The sequence below is a fragment of the Canis lupus genome, chromosome 6 (assembly GCF_011100685.1).
Source record: "Canis lupus familiaris isolate Mischka breed German Shepherd chromosome 6, alternate assembly UU_Cfam_GSD_1.0, whole genome shotgun sequence".
NCBI classification, from domain to species: Eukaryota; Metazoa; Chordata; class Mammalia; order Carnivora; family Canidae; genus Canis; species Canis lupus.
The window spans coordinates 36,894,962-36,910,589 of record NC_049227.1 but is presented as its reverse complement, the minus strand read 5'-3'; the positions used below and the strand labels follow the sequence as shown (position 1 = coordinate 36,910,589).

The 15,628-nt window shown below is 45.0% G+C and overlaps 1 protein-coding gene across 6 annotated transcripts in view; it reads right to left on the bottom strand.

Annotated features, from left to right (window-relative positions):
* Positions 1-196: 196 nt before the first annotated feature.
* The window catches only part of GLYR1 (glyoxylate reductase 1 homolog), a 35,814-nt gene continuing 20,382 nt past the window's right edge, over positions 197-15,628 (bottom strand). For 2 of the 6 annotated variants that reach the window (XM_038540482.1, XM_038540486.1), the window contains 7 exons: positions 13,283-13,382; positions 8,732-8,842; positions 8,029-8,130; positions 7,272-7,434; positions 6,773-6,952; positions 6,342-6,466; positions 197-2,330 (listed from right to left, as the gene is read on the bottom strand). In XM_038540482.1, coding sequence (XP_038396410.1) covers positions 2,256-2,330; positions 6,342-6,466; positions 6,773-6,952; positions 7,272-7,434; positions 8,029-8,130; positions 8,732-8,842; positions 13,283-13,382 — 856 coding nt within the window. In that variant the 3' untranslated portion in view covers positions 197-2,255. The remainder of the gene's footprint in view (positions 2,331-6,341; positions 6,467-6,772; positions 6,953-7,271; positions 7,435-8,028; positions 8,131-8,731; positions 8,843-13,282; positions 13,383-15,628) is intronic. The other 4 variants (XM_038540484.1, XM_038540487.1, XM_038540483.1 and 1 more) reach the window with 3 other exon arrangements.

The following is a 15,628-nucleotide window of genomic DNA, read 5'->3' as shown; positions in this document are numbered from 1 at the left end:
CCCTGCTCCGCTCGCGCTCACTGATTGGCCGGCGGGGTGCCCGGCTTTCATCGCCCCTGGCGATTGGCCGGCGGGGCAGCCTGTCCCCGCCCGGCCCCGCCCTCCGCGCGCCTGCCGGCAGTCCCAGCGCGGCCCCCCCACACGGCGCTCGAGTCTGGGCGCAGGCGGTGCTCACTGCCCAGGTAGTCAGTCACAGTTGTGTTACCAAGAAACGTTTTATTTTGCTTGCAGTAGCTTTTTGTTAATTGCACAAAATCATTTTTTTTTGCCATTTAAACATCACACAATCCTATTCTGAAAGACAAATGTTCATTAAAAACAAAGCAAAAATAAAAATTCACAACCTTAATTACCTAGATTTTTGTCATTTAAAGGTGTAAAGGAAAAAAAAAAAAGGTTCGCGGAACAGGGGCTTTCTTACAAGTTTTCACAAGTGTCACATTTTCTCCTAAAAGGGAAGGATTTCAAAACAAAGGTGAAATAGCTTAAACAGAAATACTCATAAAAAGAAACTTTACAGAATTGTCAACAATATTAAGACAACATTGACTAACCAGTTTCATTACAGCATCTCCCCCACCCCCCACCCCCCCAGTGTCCAGCTAGGACTAGAACAGGCTTTGTGTTCAGACAGAAAAGAATTCCAAATCCCAGTGAAGTTATGCCAAAAACCTGCAGGCATCTTCCCTGCCCTCCCCCTAGCCTGGATTTCTGATCAGTGGGAAAGGGCCATGGTTGTGAGGGGGAGAGGCCCACACCAGTGTGGTCTCATTCTGTATATTCACTAGAAATGCTGACCTGCAAAGCGTGACTTTGGAAAATGCAACCCATGGACGAGGGAGAAAACGTTGACATCCTTCAAGTGACTTCTCCTTGTTTTTATGCCACATTTGAAGCCGGTCTGGTCCCCTATCCAAGGAGAAATGTTAGGGTCTCAAGGACGTCTTAGCTCCAACCTTCTAGGGTCAGATAGTTCAGATTGGGTCAGGCCCAGTTCTCTTCCCTCCCGAAAGACCCTGGGGCTCTGGAAGCATCGAAGACCATGCTTCTGGTTGAAGTGAAGACACTCGTTCCGGTTTCAAGAGCTGGCCATCAGTTGGTCAGGCTGGGTCTGGGCCAAAGGACAGACAGAAAGAAACACTGTCTCCATGAGAAGAGGAGGAGCAAGGGAGAATGAAGAGGTGGGCAGGTGGGGAACATGTACAGGAGCAGGCTGGAGAGAGTGGGACTGCTGTGAAGGGATCCAGTCAGAGTGGCTCTTCAGAACCAGGTGGAAGTCTGCAGCATAACGGGAAACAGGAAGGAACCCCACTCTCCTCCCTCTTCACTCCTCCCTGGTGGCCCTCAGGATCCCCTTCCCAAGGGCTGGAATGCAAATCCAAATACTAAAAGAGCCTGGTGAGGAGTGAGCTCCACCTCCACCAAAGCAAGGAAGTCTGATCCCAGCCCAAGGCTCTGCAGTGACGGTGACTTCTGGGACAGGCGCTCAACAGCGGTGAGAACAGGATTCTGTGAGGCTCACCTAACATGCTGGCAATTTGCTGCTCTCCCCAGAGAGCCAGAGCCCTGTGTTTCTCAACTTTGCCAATTTCTTTTCAGTTCACAAAGGCATTTATGGAGTTGGTTGCACACTGGTAGCTTAAACATGACAGTCCTCATCAGCTGGTCACCTGAGGTTGGAGGGCCCACGAGGACCCTGTTTGGAGTCGGTGCTGGCTCATCTTGGCCCAGAGCCTCTCTCTCGCGCAGGGGGTGTGGACATAACCACAGCCTCTTTGCTCTGAGGGAAGGAAGCAGTGGAAAGGCTTCCAGTTCTCACTGTTGATTCTAGTTCCTCGACTGGAAAGCGTCTGAGATAAGACAAGCTCAGAAGGAAAAAAAAAAAAAAAAAAAAAAGCCAGGCAGCAGTTTCTGGGCAGCTTCTATCCTGGGGCAAGAGCCAGTGTGTGGTGTGTAGAGGGTGTGGTGTGTGTGTGTGTGTGTGTGTGTGTGTGTGAACACACAGCCACCTAGTCCGGGGCCAGTGCCCAGCTCAAGAGCTTTCCCAAAGGCCAATCCTGCTGACACCCCTCCCCTCCCCAGGACCTCCAGGGGAGGAGTGACGCTGTGTGCTGTGCTGATGGCAAGTCTCAAAGTCTGTATAAAAGGAGATGGAGACAGGTGGACTGGTCCAGATTAAGTCCCAGAACCCCAACCTCATGTGAGGAGGAGGGGTCAGAGGGAAGATTGGGGGGCAGGGGTAGGGTATTGAGGGCTTAGTGTATATAGGCTCGGTACACCGCAGACATGTCGTTGTCAGACTGGTCCAGTGCCTTGGCTCTTTTGTATACCTGGAAAAAAAGGAGATGATGGGCTCAGTCTCTGGCCACAGAGCTGACTTAAAGACACAATCTGCTTCTTGGAGGTAGTTCTAGATGTGGTTAGGCAGGCAGACTCTGGAGTCCAGGCTGTCTGGGTGCAACTCCTGGCCACCGCGCCCCCCCAATCCTGAGCCAAGTGCCTCAGTTTCTGTCTCCACCACTACTCCTTGATGTCATGGAGTAACAAGTTTATCAGGAAGATCAAATGGAATGAAACAGGTTAAGTGCTTGGAGCATTGTTAGTAATTATAATCATGCCCCTCCTGCCTCTAGGGTCTTCCTGTGTTTTTCTTTAGATGGTTATGCGTGCTGTTCCCTCTGCAGGGGATGCCTTTTCCTCCACATGGCTGGCTCCTTCCCAGTCAGCTCCCAGGCCTTCCCTGACCAGCTATCTGAAGCAGTGGCTATACCACTTTATCCTCGTCACCTTTTCTTACTCTATTTTATTCATAATTCTGACCTTCAGAGATTGTTTAAATATCTATCTGCTTATCTTGTGCTTCCTTCCATTAAAGTGTCAGCTCCAAAAGGAAGGGAACAAGTTGTCCCTCCACATGTCCCCAGAGCCTAGAATGTGCTTGGCAGCCGACAGCCACTCCAGAGCCACTAGGTGAATATTGTGAATGAGTGTGAAGAGAATTAGAAAGCCATTCAACAAGGGCAGTGTGGTGTCCAGGCCCACTGAGGAAATGCAGCTGAACACAAGGTTCCTTCCACACAGTCAGCTGTTGAAGCCTCCATAATGGAGTGTCCATTACAGCTTAAGTGTAGTTGTCAACTCAAAATGAAGGCTAAATAAAGACCTTTTCAGAGAAAAGAAAACTAATCGTTGCCAGCAGACCTGCATTATAGGGAATGTTCTTCTAGCTGAAAGGAAAAAAATACCAGAGAGAAATTCAAATTTTCAGAAAAGAATGGAGAACAGTGGAAATGGTAAATTAGAGAAATATAAAATTAATTTTTCTCTCAATTAAAAAAAATACACACGACTATTTAAAACATTCTAACATTGACTGGTAGGTTTGAAACAAAGGCAGATGTAACACACAGGATATCTGTACCCTAAAACAGGGTTTTCTCTTGGGGCACCTGGCTGATTCAGTCAGTGACTCAGAGTGTTAGACTCTTGATTTTGGCTCAGGTCATGATCTCAGGGTCGCGGGATCAGGCCCCATTTGGGCTCCGCGCTCAGTGTGGAATCTGCCTGTCCTTCTCCCTCTCCTCTGCTCCTCCCCTCCCCTGACTTGTGCACATGAGCGCTCTATCTCAAAATAAATTAAAAAAAAAAATTAAAAAAAAAAAAATCCAACGATGGAGGGCTTCTTAACCTGGGATTATTCTGCCCCATGGGACATGTGGCGATGTATACAGTCCTCTTCTCAACTGAGGGGGTGCTGCTGGCCTCTAGCGGGTAGAGGAGAAAGGGATGCTGTTCAATATCCTGCAATGCATAGGACGGTTCCCACAACAAAATGCCAATAGTGCCCAGGCTGAGAAACCTTGCCTTAAAGGGGGAGGGAGGCTGGGAGAAGGAAATGGATCTATGTTTTATGTGACGAGGTATAATATTAACTCTAAGCAAGCTGTGAGTTAAGGATACTGCATATCCTTGCACATTGCAATCCACAGAGCAAAGGTAAAAGAGAAACAACGCATTATTAAAAAGACAATAGATAAAATGAAATGCTAAAAAATATTCAAATAATCCAAAAGACAATAGAAAAAGAGGGACAGACAAAAGCCAGAAGGGACAAACAGCAATCAAATGATAAAACAGTAGCTCCAAATCCAATCACACATCAATAGACTTTAAGACAAAGACTAAACGTTGTTGGACTAGTTAACCATAAGATCCTGAACACTGAACTCCAACGAGGAGCCTAAATTCACATCCTCCAAATGGCCAGAAAGCACCACGCTCCACTGAGAAATTAACCAAAATGTCTGTTTTCAAGCCAACAAATCCTGTAGAGTCAGGGCAGAGCCAAGTTAGAAATCACCTCACAGAGAAAGCTGCCAACACAAGTCACATGCATAGAACCCTTCAGAAATAACTTCAGTTAAAGACAATAAACAAAAAATTTATATACAAAATACACAGAAGTCCACTGCTAAGACAGAATCCATGGCAAAACCAACAGGAGGATCCTGAAACTATACTGCAATCTGAAAAAGTGAAGTTAAGTTCTCTGCAGACAAGGAAGGGACAGGAGATTATACACCATGAAAAGTCAGGTCTGAAAAGAGCAGAACTGTGGTTTTACTTCTTAGTTGGAACAAGCCATTTGAGACTTCTATTTAACTTGAATGAAAATGTTTATCCTCAAAAAAAAAAAAAAAAAAAAAAAAAAAGAAAAAGAAAATGTTTATCCTCTTACAGTTGTTGGAAGATACAGCCTCTAAAATAAATGAATTTATGTATTTTGTATATGTGTTTTACACAAAATATGTATGGTTTTTATTTTAACTCTACAGTAAAGAAGTATTGCTCTTTTTTTTTTTTTAAATTTTTAAAATTTATTTATTCATGAAAGACATAGAGAGACAGAGAGGTAGAGACACAGGCAGAGGGAGAAGCAGGCTCCATGCCGGGAGCCCGACATGGGACCCGATCCTGGGACTCCAGGATCACGCCCTGAGCCAAAGGCAGGCGCCCAACCGCTGTTGCTCTGTTTTTTTAAGGCTACCCTTCTATCAGGCTGAGAAACCTGACCTTCTAAACAACTGTTTTGCCCCTGACTGGCTCAGTCCATAGATTACACATGCAACTCTTGATCTCAGGGTCATGAGTTCAAGCCCCATGTCATGTGTACAGATTACTTAAATACACTTATTAAAACAAATTAACTTCTCCCCACCAAAACCCAACTGTTTTAAAAAAGTGTATGTAGGCATTTTGTTGCCACTCAAACGATAATAATGACCAAACACTCCAATTAATAGGCAGATACTGTCAGAATGGATAAAAATGCAACCCCAATGACAGACTATAGGAAAGACACAATTTAAAGACACAGTTGAAAGTAAACGACTGGAAAAAGATATACCATGGAAACAGGAGCAGCTCTTGTAAAACCAGGCAATAGGCTTCAAGACAAAGATTAGGAGGGATATTTCATAATAATAAAAGGGTAAATTTATCAGGAAGACATGACCATCACATATGGCTAAGGACCCAATCATATGAGTTTCAAAGATAATAGAATTAAAAGGAAAAACAGACATGAGATAATCAAAGCTGGAGATTTTAGTATCCCTCTTTCAGCAACTGAAAGAACCAGAGAAAAAGGCCAGTAAAGATGATCTGAGAAAACATTACCAATCTTGACCTAACTGGTATCTGCAGAACACAGCACCCAATAACTGCAGAACAGAATCTTCCAAAGTGCACATGGCACATCCACCAAGACAGACCAGCTGCTGGGCCACAACGAAAGTCCGAATAAATTTAGAGTTAAAAATCTCACACAGGATGTTTTTTATTTACTTTTATTTTTAAAAGTTAAAGAAGAAAATATTTTATTTACTCAAGAGAGAAGAGCGTGCATTAGAGAGAGCAAGCATGAATATCAGGCAGAGGAAGAGGGAGAAGCAGGCTCCCCACTGAGCAGGGAGCCCAACTCAGGTCTTGATCCCAGAACCCTGTGATCATGACCCAAGTCCAAGGTAGACACTTCACTGACTGAGCTATCCAGGCACTCCCAGGATATGTTTTTTAACCACAACAGAGATACATTAGTAATCAATAACCATTAGATTGGTAGGGCAACTCCAATTCCCTGACACACTTTTAAGCCACAGGTCAAAGAAATCACAAGGGAAGTAAGCATGGCTCAGAAGGAAATAGATGCTTTTAAATGCTTCTGTCTAGAATCAATGACCTGAGCTTCCACCTCAAAGGGTGAGACACAAAGCAAAGAGGGGAGGAATAGTAAAAGCAAAGGGAAGGCTGCCAGATGGTGCCCGGCCTCTTATAGTTACCTCATTGGCTGCAGCTGCCATAGGAGTAGGATGGTTGACAGCATCTCCCAGGGCAATGGCTAAGCGGAGATCCTTCTGAATATACTTCAGGTAGAAATCAGGCTTAAAGTTCCCTTGAAGGATATCTAAAGAGGGAAAGCCACATATCAAAAGAATTAAATGAAGTCTAAGAAACTATCTGCTATACTGTCAGGGCTCAATAACTAGCATTTCTTCCCTTCTGGACACTGAAGAGACTGGTTCCCAGCCAGTGGCCCCAAATCCCACCCACCATGTCTCTGGACCCCTTCTGACAGAGGGCATGGGCTGATTAGCCCAGTGAATACCCAGTGAACCCTTGAAGAAGAGAATGCTCTGTGACAGCTACCTGACCCAGTTTCACAGTTCTAATCACAACTTAAATGCAAGAAGAGAGGCGAAAGGCAACTCACTTTGGCACTTCTGGTCCAGGAAAATGCTGGCCAACTGTCCCTGATTGAGGATGTCCAAGAGTGTCTGCTGGGACTGGCCTGTCACTTGGGCCAGGGTTAACCCTTCAGCAATGGTGGCCATGAAGCTTCCCTGTACCATGTTCACGATCAGCATCATCTTGGCTGCGTTGCCAACCTCACCTGGCCAGAGTAGAGAATCATGGTCACTCCCCAAGAATTCTGAGGGCAGGGACTTTCTGCCCACCCTCATCCCTGCTCGGACCCACCTCTACACCCAGGGGAGGCCCCATTCACCTGCCCCTGACAGAACTGGCTCTGACCCTTCGGGCTCTTCCTCCTTCCAGGCACTGACTGTGCAAAGTCAAAGGAAACCTTCCCACGGGGGCCCCAGGCAGAGAGGCCGTGCGGGATTGACGCTGTCATCAGTGCAGTCTAGAGGGGATGTGGCCCACCCAGCCTCCAGGCCTGCAGTGGCCCGAGAGGTGGGCAGGCATGTTACCTAGAAAGAAGGAGGTCTTCCCCATTGCCTGGAAGCAGCTGCTGCAGTCCTCATACAAGCCCCTGTCTCCGGCTGCTAAGATCACCAGCATCCCATCATTAGACAGCTGCTGATTCCCTGAGACTGGGGCTTCCAGAAAGCGCCCCCCCCTGGACACAATCACCTGGAAAGGAAAGTCATAGTTTCTGAAGGCCTTGCTTGTCACAGGGATTCTAAGTGGGAACACCTGGCCTTTCACAGCGAGGCCCCAAACAGATGTCTGAATCACATGCAGTACACGGAGTTGCGGGGTCTCCCTATGGATTCCCACTGACTTGGGATTTCTTTCAATGACCAAACATGACCATGCCAATGGCCTGTGGACCACACCTCCTCCAGAGACTGCTCTTCCCCGACTTCAGCCACTCTTAGAACACTCGGGGGCCATAAGTCACTACCTTCTCACTGGGTCCAGCAGCTCAGGGGGAAGCATATTGTCAACTGTAGATGGTTGCTTAAACCAAAAAGGCCCTGCTAGCAGTCTGGACTTCTTCTCACTGTGGGGCTGGCAGATACAGGAACTGATGTCCAGCCCAGCCGGGTAGCTCTCAAGGCTGTTCAGACTAGCTGTGGCTTTGAAAGCAGAGTAAAGAGAGGCTAGTCCCAAGGCTACAGGTTTCTCATCCCCTTCTGGCTTTGTTTCTAGAGTAACCAAGTTGCCTACACTCAGGCATAATCAGCAAGGATGCTGGAGGACCAGCATGAACGAGGCCACTACCTGGGCCAGCTCGGTGACTGTGTCAGCATCCACTGTTGACATGTCCACGTAGCACTTCCCAGGGCGGATCCCTTGCAGCACACCACTGGGGCCCAGCACCAGCTGTAGGGACACAAGGGAGAAGCAATAGCCCAGGCTCCCAGCCAGACACCCAGGGGCCCCTGAGACCTAAGGTCAGAATCTTGTTGCTTTCTTGGCTCATTTCTTGATTAGGAGCTAAATATAAAGGCTGAAAGGGGATAGCAAGTAAATAAGCTTAAGAGAATAATACCTCTAGCATGTTCCCATTTATCTTTGAAAAAAAGAAGTGTGCTTCTTTTTACTAAAACCTCAGTATTTTCTTAGGCTTCTTTAGATTTACTTGGATCAAATCAGTTGCCAGTTTAACAAGATGACTATTGTACCTGAACTTTTAAAAGATACAAATATAGCCATAGCTCAACCTAGGATCTTCACACATGAACCAAGTAAGAGTACACAGGGATGGTCAGCATAGATCTCAGGGGGTTTGTTTTCATTCTTTATTCTGAATTAAAGGACATCTGTATTTAATTCATGCAAATACCTTTCACAATGGGGGATGGCCCAGATGGGAAATACAACATGCTATAGACACTCACTCATGGTCAGGGGACAAGGGGGGAGGCCAGCCAGCTTTCCCGGCCACAATCTGAGACACTGAGGGGAGGGAGGGGATCCTTACGTCCTTGGCTGCCTTTGGATCTGACACGCAGGCAAAGGTGATGTCACAAGTTGAAACGACTTCAGCGGGGGTTCTTCCTAGGCGGGCCCCCTCCTGGATGAACAAATCACACTGCAAAAGTCACAGATCCTAATGTGAGCTGTAGGCAGTGCACAACAAACATACCAGCCAGGCCAGAGATACCCTGCACAGTCCTCCTGGCTGGCCTCTCAAGGCCAGAGGCTGAGGCTAGGAGCCAGGACACCAGAGCTGGTGGTCCGACTTTCTGAGGGAAGTGAATGGGGCTCCTTAAGGACCGTCTTGTGTTTTTTCATACCTGGTGCCTAGAATGATGTTCTACTTCACAGTAAACACAAAACAAGTGTCTGCTGAAGGTTTCTTGTTTAAAGAACAGGATGTAAACAGTATGTGTTCACAGCCCTCTGTGCTCTCTTGGCTGTGGCAAAACCTGCCCAGTGTTCTGGGCTATCTACACTGTGCTGGGGAAGCGGGGCTGGGGCTGGGAAGCTGGCATTCCTTACCAGCATGGTTCTGGGGGTCTAAAAGCATTAAATTTTCTTCGAGAATTAAAATTACCCAGAACATCTCATAACAAAACATTAATATTTCAGTATAATTCCTTTTCCAGGGTGTTTAAAAAAGTAATTAAAATAATGTGAACCTACTATTTTGTATCTGACTTTGGTATTGTGTGATTTACATTCACCCATACAGTAGTCTTTCATAAATATTGTTTATAATGTTTGTGTTTAATATAGTACTTATAATATTTATAATATTCCATTGATATACACCTGAATTTACCTAATGGCTCTCTTGCAGTTAGATATCTATTTGCTTTTAATTATAAATGACTCCAACAAATAACTTCACATATAGTACTTTTATGTATTAAATTTAGGTCTCTGAAAGTAGAATAAAACAGTTTCCAAACAGTTTTAAAGTTCTTTTTTTTAAAAGATTTTATTTATCTATTCATGAGACACACACACACACACACACACACAGAAGCAGAGACATAGGCAGAAGGAGAAGCAGGCTCCCTGCAGGGACTCGATCCTGAGACCCCAGGATCACACCCTGAGCCAAAGGCAGAAGCTCAACCACTGAGCTACTGAGGCATCCCTAGTTTTAAAGTTCTAAATAAATGTAGACAGATAGCTTTCCAATGGAGCTGCATTAATTTATAATGATCATCATCAGCAAGGCCTCAAATCACCAGCACTGAGTATATCATTTAAAAACAAGTAAGCACCCATAAAAAACATAAAAATTTTGTCCTACTTGATGATTTAACCAGCCAAAACCAACATCATCTTATTTGATGTATTTTGATTACTCTTGATTACTGAATCTATTAAATGTAGTACCTTTGCTTATTATTTTTTTATAACCTTGGAATTATCAATGTGTTTAATAAAATCAATATATCATCCTTTCCCTATTACATGTGCCATAAGCACTTACAGTTTTGTACCTTTCAATCTATGGGAATTTATTTTAGTAGGTGGTAGGAAGTGAGATCAGTATTTCCTTGAATTTCTTTTTTTTGAAAAGATTTATTTATTTATGATAGAGAGAGAGAGAGAGAGAGAGAGAGAGAGAGAGAGGCAGAGACACAGGAGGAGGGAGAATCAGGCTCCATGCCGGGAGCCTGACGTGGGACTTGATCCTGGGACTCCAGGATCGCGCCCTGGGCTAAAGGCAGGCGCTAAACCGCTGAGCCACCCAGGGATCCCCGATTGATTGATTGATTAATTGATTTCCTTCCTTCCTTGAATTTCTAATCAGTTGTCCTAAATATAACTTACTGATCTTTCTCCTATCTCACTGATTTGCAGGGAGCCACCTCTATCAGAGGAAGTCCTAGTTGTCCAGTCTACTCAATGGGTGTGAGCCTTTATCATAGTCCATGTGCACCTTAGCCTTTTAGGTTTTAAACTTTGCTTGGGAGAGATCTCATTTTTTTTTTTTTTTTTTTTTTTTGAAAAAGTGCAAATGGGTTTCCCATTTACTATTCCAGAAGAACCAGGGAATAATTTTCTACTGAGATTCTCTAAAAAAATTACATGGGGATTGTCAAAGAATTACATGTTTGTTTTTTTCCTTGAGAGAGTGCCAGAGTGAATGAGTGGAAGGGGGTGGTTCGCAGAGGGAGAGGGAGAGAGAATCTTAAGCAACGTCTATGTTCAGCATGGAGCCTGACGTGGTGCTTAATCTCATGACCATGAGATCATGACCTGAGCCAAAACCAATAAACAGATGCTTTATTGATGGAGCCACCCAGGCACCCATTACATGGCTTTTTAAAGATGACATTTACTAAATGTGCTAATAAGCACAGTGCCAAGTACATCACCTCATTTAATCTTTTGCTTTTTTTTTTTTTTTTTTTTAAAGATTTGAGAGAGCGAGCGAACAAGCATGAGCAGTAGGGGCAGAGGGAGAGGGAGAGAGTGTCCTAAGCAGACTCCATGTTGAGCACAGAGACGTGGGGCTTGATCCCAGGATTCTGAGATCATGACCTGAACTGAAACCAAGAGTTGCCGCTTAACCGACTGTGCCACCCACATGCCTCTAAACTCTTTGTTTTTGCTGTCATCATTTTACAGATGAGAACTCTTGAGGCTTAGGAAGGTAAACAGTCTTGCTGGAGAGGGTGAGCAAGACAGCTGTGACTTGGATTTAGGTCTGATTCCAAACCCAGGTTTATAATTGCTTTGTTCTGCTTTCCCATAAATTAATTTGGAAAGAATGGCCATGTTTATATAACATATAGGATTTCCAATCAAGATACAGAGGCACTTCTATCAAAGGGGAATATACTTATAAGGGAAACCTGACTCTCCCAGCTTCTGCAACTGTACATGTCTGTATTTCCTGGTTACTGTGCCTTGAATCACAACCTATCCTGCTGATGGGACCGGAGATCTCACTCCTGCCTTAGGTACTCAATGCTCAGGAGCTGAAGCCCAAGCCCTTTAGCATAGTCTTCAGTGCCCTTTCCCCATCAACCAATTCCCTGTTATTACTCTTAAACAGACCTTTGTTTCACTAGGATGAAATTTTTTTTTTTTTTTATCTTGCCAAGACATTTCTGTTAATTCAAACCCATGAGCCCTGCCACCTCCTTCAGCAACCACTCTCCTTTCAGCTGTACCTAGCTGCACAAGGGGTGCTCACCTAGTCACTTCATAAGCACATGCTCAGCCATGCCTGCCCCCCAACAGGCTGGTCCTTCCTTAATCTCTTCCTGTGCTCCTGGTGAGTATAGAGCTTTAGTTTCTTGTACTCAGACTGCTGTGCTTCACCTTTTCTGTGATGGGAACTTGATGGGAGGAGCCATGGCCTCTCTCCCTTACAAGGTGCACGTTAGGACTTGGAGTTCCATTTCAGGGCATGCACAGACCCTTGAAGTGGTGGACCACCACATTATGTTAAGAACTTCAAAGTAAAAAAATAAATAAATAAAGTAAGGAAGAAAAAAGAATTTCTTTCTTTCTTTTTTTTTTTTTTTTTTGAAAAAAGAATTTCTAAGCCTGTCCTGAACACTCTGGTTGCTAGTAGCCACGGGGGACTATTTACATTTCAGTGAAATAAAATTAAGAAGTCAATTCTTCAGTTATACTAGTCATGATTCAAGTGCTGAGGACCACATGTGGCTAGTGGCTACACCCTGGACAGTGCAGATGCTGGACATCACCATCACTGTGGAATGCTCTACTGCAATCTCAATGACAGGATACACTGCAGCCATTAAAAAGGGAGAAGCAAATCTATCTCTACACACTGTTGATGAAATACTAATATACACACACATATACTTGCATACACCAGGAAAAAAAGGAGGATAAAAACACCCAATGTAAGTTATCTCAGTTAATGGCAGGGAAAGAGGAATTTTCACTTCATTTTGTATGTTTTTAAATGTTTATTTTTTTATAACAACATTCTACGCTTAGAGACTCTTAACTATAGAGAACAAACTAAGAATTGATGGAGGAAAATGGGCAGGGGTTGGGCTAAATGGGTGATGTGTATTAAGGAGGACTCTTGTGTTGAGCATTGGGTAATATATATAAATGATGAATCGCTAAATTCTACATCTGAAACCAATTTTGCCACCTATGTTAACTAAGCTAGAATTTAAATAAAAAGTTGAAATACAAAAACAAAAAACAAACATCCTGGGGCACCTGGGTGGCTCAGTTGATTAAGCATTTGCCTTCAGCTTAGGTCATGATCCCAGGGTCCTGGGACTGAGTCCCATATCGGGCTCCCTGCTCTGAGGGGAGCCTGCTTCTCCCTCCTTTCTGCCACTTCCCCTGCTTGTGCTCTGTCAAATAAGTAAATAAAATCTTAGAAACATAAAACATCCTAAGCTTATATACCTATACCTTTACCTGCCTGAACTAAGAACTTGGCTTCCTAGTCTATGCATGCAGAACACTGAGCAGAAACAACAGGAAGATTACTATCCTTAAGTCACTCCAACTCCAAGGTTAAGGCTCCGTCCCACCCTGCCTGACAAGCACCACCATGAATGCTTACTTTTTCTGCAGTCCGGTTCCAGACAGTCACTGTGTGACCCATTTTTAGTAAGTTGGAGACGATGCCACTTCCCATGAGGCCAAGGCCCAAAAATCCTATCCTGAAAAAGAGAGATACTGATGGGTTCAGGGTGGGGGCCTCATCCACCAGAAACTCCAGTCAGCAGCTGAAAGTACCACTGCAGAGCCAGCAGCAGTGTGTGCACATCGTGCCTTTTCTCATTATGCCACTGGTTAGAAATGTCCCTCAGTTTAAAGGGCTTTTCTAAACCTTTGCCTGCTACAGAAAGCAGTGTGCCGCATATGGTTTAGGGTAAGTTTTCCAACTTGTTCCCTTATTGCTTTGATTGAGCGTCTGAGCCTATAATTCCATTACAGCAAGAGAGGAGGCATTTGTCTTTGGCTCCTGCAGCAGTTTCCTGATCAGTTGCCCCAAATGCCAAGCTTTCAGATGCCACTTTAAAGCACATCAGAATCCATGACAAGTAACTGAAGCAATGTGTTCAGAGCCAGCCAACTTCTCCAGCTGTAGAAATCAGGATCACAGTCTACAGTCTTCATTCTTCCCAGCTCTACACCTGATACTACCTTTGTGTTCTTCCTGTTGTCAGCAGAGATGGGCCTTGACCCTCTTCAAAGCCTGGAGTCATCTTCTCCTGCCTTCTCCTGAACCTCTGTCACTGCTCTCCACTGGCCTGTCTGCTGTTCTCCACCATGCCCTTCTAACTGTAGGCCGCTTCTCATCTTTGGAGACTAGAGTTCAGGGTTCTGAACTCAGGGTCCAGGACACGTGTTCTGTTTACCTTCACTTCCTGTAGCCTGCTTCTTCCCGCAATGCTGAGAGTTTGGGGGCTGATGGCTACTACTGCTATTTCTATATGCTTTTACAGATGATTTTATCTTGCCCAAAGGTCTTTTTTGGTTCCTGCACTCCGCTTCTTTCATGTGATATAGCTAACCAATGCCTCTTCCTTCATTTCTTATTATGTGGTGTCCTGGTTTTCGGCTTGGGTTTCTCTCAGCTCCAGATCCTCTCTGCGGCTTGTCCACCTTCACCTCACCTGAGTTACCCTTTTCGTATTCTCTGGTCTCTTGGGGTCATATTCATAGCCACCTGTGCAAACTGGCTCTCATACTGAAAAGATCACCCTCTTCTCTGCTGGAATATGAACTCTCACATGCTCTCTGTCCCAGCCTGAATCCAATGATGAAAATAGAACCCACCACCTTCCTCACCAAATGGCACCCTCATCTACTTAAGTTTCCGGCCAAAGCTCAGAACCCAGGAGCTTTGTCACTCACAGCTATCTGGGTAGTTTAACTTTTTCCTACGACTCGAATCATGGCAGATTACTTCTTCTCTTTTCTTGGTGCTCCAGGATACCAAGCAGGCCATACAGCTGCTTCATTTTATAGTTGGCTTCACATTCGTATCATAAAAGGACTTGACTAACGGGGTAACAAAGGTCTTAGGTGAGAGAAATGGACTCTGCCTTCAGCCGCATCCTTGTCTTTGTTAAAAATCAACACAATCTTTCTTAAATCAGTGGGTGACATTCATCTCCTCTTTCATTAGCATATAACATGCCTCTGCCTTCTCCACTCTATCCAGGGCTATTCGCCCAAAGTAACTAGATTAGGGATTTCATCAGCAGAAAATATGAACAAAGTAAAAGACATACTGTTCTTATTCTGAGAAAGAACCATTCGGGAGATACGCATAGAAAATTCAGACCTGGCCACCTTACTCAGAGTGTTCCTTGTTAAAACTTTCAGATATAGGACTGCAAATACTGACAGTGTAAGGGCAGGGGTGTGCACGGGCACAAGCTAAGCTTTGGGGACCACAGTCAAGGCTCAATCACCTGCCTGGGCTGGGCAGAGAGCTGCTGGCAGGTACGTGGGCAGGACTGGGTGGCCACAGCAGGGAGAGCCAGGGAAGGCAGGATGATGGTGATTCACCTCTCACCCGCCGCCGTCTGCTCCCACCACAGCCAGTCTCAGGGTTTTCATCACTGTTCTCCTAAGCCAGTGGTTCCCAAAGTGTGGTCTCTTGACTGGCAGCAGCAGCACATCCAAGAAGGTGTTCAAGATACAAACTCTCAGGCTCTACCTGAGACCTACTAAGAAATTCCAGGGGATGGAGCCTAGCAGTCGGTGCCTTCCAGGTGATCTCGAGGGAAGGGAGAGCCTGAGAACCACCAAACTCAGTGTTCTCCTGCTCAAAGACTCACCAATGAGCTTTGAAGGCAACCCCACCAGGTACTTATAGGACCTCGGTCTACTGTAGGTCAAATTACTCTCAGGCAATTCATTAAAAATTACAACTTTCCCTCTTTCTTTCCAT